At 39.1% G+C, this 3,972-nt stretch overlaps 1 protein-coding gene across 1 annotated transcript; it reads right to left on the bottom strand.

Annotated features, from left to right (window-relative positions):
• Positions 1-1,743: 1,743 nt before the first annotated feature.
• Positions 1,744-2,916, bottom strand: LOC104596812 (uncharacterized). The gene has a single exon (XM_010258105.3). The coding sequence runs from the start codon at positions 2,645-2,647 to the stop codon at positions 2,003-2,005; it is 645 nt and encodes a 214-aa protein (XP_010256407.1). The 5' UTR covers positions 2,648-2,916; the 3' UTR covers positions 1,744-2,002.
• Positions 2,917-3,972: the final 1,056 nt, after the last annotated feature.

The following is a 3,972-nucleotide window of genomic DNA, read 5'->3' as shown; positions in this document are numbered from 1 at the left end:
GGTCAATACGAACCGATACATGTCGCAATTTTAAACTTGAAATCTTAATTTTCAGTATTCCGCTTTCGGCTACTGTTTCAGTCGTCGTTATCATGCACCACCTTGGACCCTACTTATCCCTTTTTATTTGCTTTGAGTCAGCATCTACTTTCCCATCGTGCAGGTTGTGCCAACCCAGAAACTTCAACAAAACAACTATTTTTAGTTTTTAATGAAATAACAAATACCGAACCATTTAATGAGTTGAAAGATCTTTTACAGATGTTAAGCATGTAATTCTTTTTTTCCTGTAAGCCTTACAAATCCATCTTACACCATAAATCTGGAATACTGTAGATCAGACGCACTTGGAATATGACACAATATTCCAAATCTGTGGTCATGCATGGAAGTAATTGAATTGAATAGAATTCTATGTCTAGCTTTGCTTTGAGTATTGTCTCCTTGTATTTTTTAATTTCTCAAGTCATACAAATGAACTAGGGTTAGAACTTAGAAGCTGTCCCTTCTGGCCAAGTAAGGGTGGCAAATGGGCCAGAACTTGTCACATGAGAATAAGAGTGGGTGATATAACTAAAACACATGGGCCCACTTTGGGCCGCCACCTCAACATCCATGCATGAAGGTCATGTATAAACAAGATCTCAAGCCTATTGTGTCTCAGCATAGCTGGCTTCTCTTGTATTTATTCTCTGCTTTCATAAGATGCTTTGCTCCCTGACTTATGCAGCCTTGGCTTGTTTTCGAGATCAAAATGACCAAAGTACCCTGGATAACATCAGGATTTGCCATAACAATGCAACGAATAATTAAAATAATTAGAGGGCATTTAGATATTTGCAGCCACCAGTTTTTTTGGGTACAATGTCAGGGTGTACAAATGCAAGGAATCTGAATTATCATTGACAAAAACAAAAAGGAGACACAGTGAGGCAGATAAAAATGCCAAAAAAATAGAGACACGTGTAAAAAATATCTTTACCAATATAACCTTCACCACGGAGTCAAATGGTTATTAAGGGGTCTTTAGCTCAATGTGGGCTGGGCCCAGGAACCTCTAAAATAGGATTAGTGGGCACAAATCCTGGCCGTTGATTTATTTTTTATTCTATCCTATTAATTAATGCTTTCTATTGTAAAGAGTTTCTTTTTTTTATTGCATATAGAAACATAGAGGTGACTAATAAATGATGGGGAGAGGGGAGAGGGGAGAGGGGAGAGATGAACTGGTGGGCCCTATTTACATTGTGGTGGGCCTTACCACCATCGTGTAGGCATCTTCTTTTGACATTAAGTTTATATAGAATTGAGAAGAAAAGAGGTCCACAACAATCCCCATCATTTACCTATATTTCATAACTACGTTATTAATAAGTTAAAACTGTACGCATTGTGAATTCCTCATGAATCATGACTCTCTAGAAAAATTCAGTTGATCAGACGTTCAAGATTTCCCAATGAAGACCTGGTTTAATCAGATCTTCTCTTCTTGGGTGGGAGTGGGACCTTGGATTGAATGAATAAAGACATGTACCATGTTAAACTGAGACTCTTTCTATCATAGACAATGGGATCTGGTGTTCCCAGAATCTCTGCAACTCTGATTTCTCTCTCTGAGCTTGAAGCCTTGAATTTCTGTAGACTATTACTGTGGCTATCTTGAGAAGAAAAGTTATTTGATCTCAATCTTCTAGGCCTTGTTTGGTTAAGCAAAGCAATTAATTAATTAACAATAACAATGCCTTCCACGACAACTTAACATGTGAAAATTATTAAACTATAACTTAATTTATTTATAAACAACAATATTTGTCAAATTAAGAGAAAAAATAAGTCTCCTCCACGATAATTGAGGCACGTTTTGTCATTTTTCGTACCAAAGGAAGCTGACCCATTCAGCGAAAAGAAAGGAAAAAAAAGCCCAAGAACAGAAACATCAAGCATTGATACAGCTATAACAACATAAGCTTAATTACTTATCTATGAGTGTCGGCCGGTAATTTCACCCGGACCGGCGATTCAACAGATCGTAGGCAGCTCGGCTGGACCGAGGAAGAAGCACTTTGGATTCGGCAACAGCACAACTCCTCTTGCACGAAGCATAGAGATCAATGAACCCAAACCGGTCGATCAACGTTCTTGACACCTTTGTGTTCTTCCAACAGTCATCGTCACCCTCTTGATCCTTGGAACACTCCATTAACGCGGCGATGAAGGGATCTCTTCGAAGGCTGTCGTGGGAGTTCTTCTTTCGGATCGAGAAAATGGCGTCGAAGTTGAATCTTTTGGCAGGGATTGGAGTGCCAGCAGGCGGCAATGGGAGTAGAAACAGAGAGCCGTCTTTGTACTTGGACGACAGCGTGCGAGGAATTGTAGAGTTCTTGGGGATTCCGGGGTGTTTCTCCCACGAGAAGGGGATGCCGGAGAAGTGAAGCGACGAAGGTGCTGGGCTGGAAAGCAAGTCATCGGGGTTGGAAGAGGAGGAGGATGAGACAGAGGAAGAAAATGAGCGGAAAGAAGATGAGGAAGACAAAGATGGGCTCCGCCGGCGAGACGAGGGACGCTTTGTGGTCGGAGATGGAGTGGTGTCTCCCTCTGTTTGGAGGATATTTTCAGCTTGGCCGGTGGAAACTGGAGCGGAATCCATTCGTTTGCAGGAGGAGATGAGGGAGAAGCTTTCTTGGTTTCTCTTACCTCTCTCTCTTCCTCTGGCTTTATATTGTTCTGGCTCTAAATTGTACTTATTCTTTATATATAAACATATAGGCTTGATTTTTACTTGTAGAGTGTAAATGAAGGTAAAAGGAATATTATAACGAACAAAACGTCTCAAAGAGAGAGCTGTAGCTTGTAGAAGCCTATACCAAACAGAGAGAGAGAGAGAGAGTAGAAAGTAGAGAGACCCAGGAGAGGGCAAATGGGGTTGAGGAGTTACAGACTTACGGGTCAAATGGAGAACAAATGGTGGAGAAGGCTGGACGTGGCTATATTATGAGCCTGATTCCTCCTGCCTGAATAGTAGTTAGGTATAAATGGGTCGGGTTGGACATTTGACCCGATTAGTATGCAATGATTTACCATATCTACACTCCTAAGATGTGGTAATTTTAAAATGGGTTCGAAGAGCAATCAAATATTATTGAGTTCAGAGGGCTATAGACGCAGTTGTGCAAAAGAGGGGCAGAAAAAAAAAAAAGGAAAGGAAAAGGTGATGGCAACCCTTGACCCGAAAGATGTCCTTTTTGCCACAAATGAAGGGATCTTTTGGCATTTGATGGGTACTCGGGTTGCCATTTTGTCACTGTAATAAAGACCCATCTAGCCGATGCTCATCCGGTTTGGATATTGTTGTCTGGACGTGAGGCCAAAGCAAGTATGAGCTTTATTTAGCAGATATACATTTTCTTTTGAGAAGTACGGAAAGGCCTAATATATATTTATGATTTCCGCTGCAGAGTTATAAATATTGAGAATGTCAAAAACTTCTATTTTATCCATCAATGCCCACCCATGAATTGGTATCAATATTGAGCTGGCACCCACCTTAATTATACTTTGGGTTTAAACATTTTGACCCTAGGCTAAACCGTCACTCTCCCTATTTTTTTTATATCAGATCATTGTAAACCAAAATTAAAGACGATTTTTATTGCCTATTATTAATTAATAATAAGCTATAATATGTATATCTGTTTTATGCAAATATTATCAGACTTTGATCCGATATAGAACCGTTTTGGTCACTGGGTCATGGGTTGAATGGTTCAATAATCCAGTTTAACTATTTGATTAATTTGAAAAAAAAATAAAAAAAATAGAATTATGAAAAAATATATATAATTCTATATTATCTTTTAAATCTATTTACTTCAGGATAACAATGAATAAAATACTAGAGGTTACAACTTACAACAGCCATTAACATATGTGCTTGGATTATCTTTGATCAAGCTAACATTTCTAAAAACTGGG

This window comes from Nelumbo nucifera, chromosome 5, assembly GCF_055504915.1.
Source record: "Nelumbo nucifera cultivar China Antique chromosome 5, China Antique-T2T, whole genome shotgun sequence".
NCBI lineage: Eukaryota > Viridiplantae > Streptophyta > Magnoliopsida > Proteales > Nelumbonaceae > Nelumbo > Nelumbo nucifera.
Note: the sequence above shows the minus strand (reverse complement) of the source record. Positions and strands in the feature narration are given on the sequence as shown.

Coding starts and splice junctions, on each gene's coding strand:
- LOC104596812 (XM_010258105.3), bottom strand. CDS start 2,647: ATGGATTCCGCTCCAGTTTCCACCGGCCAAGCTGAAAATATCCTCCAA.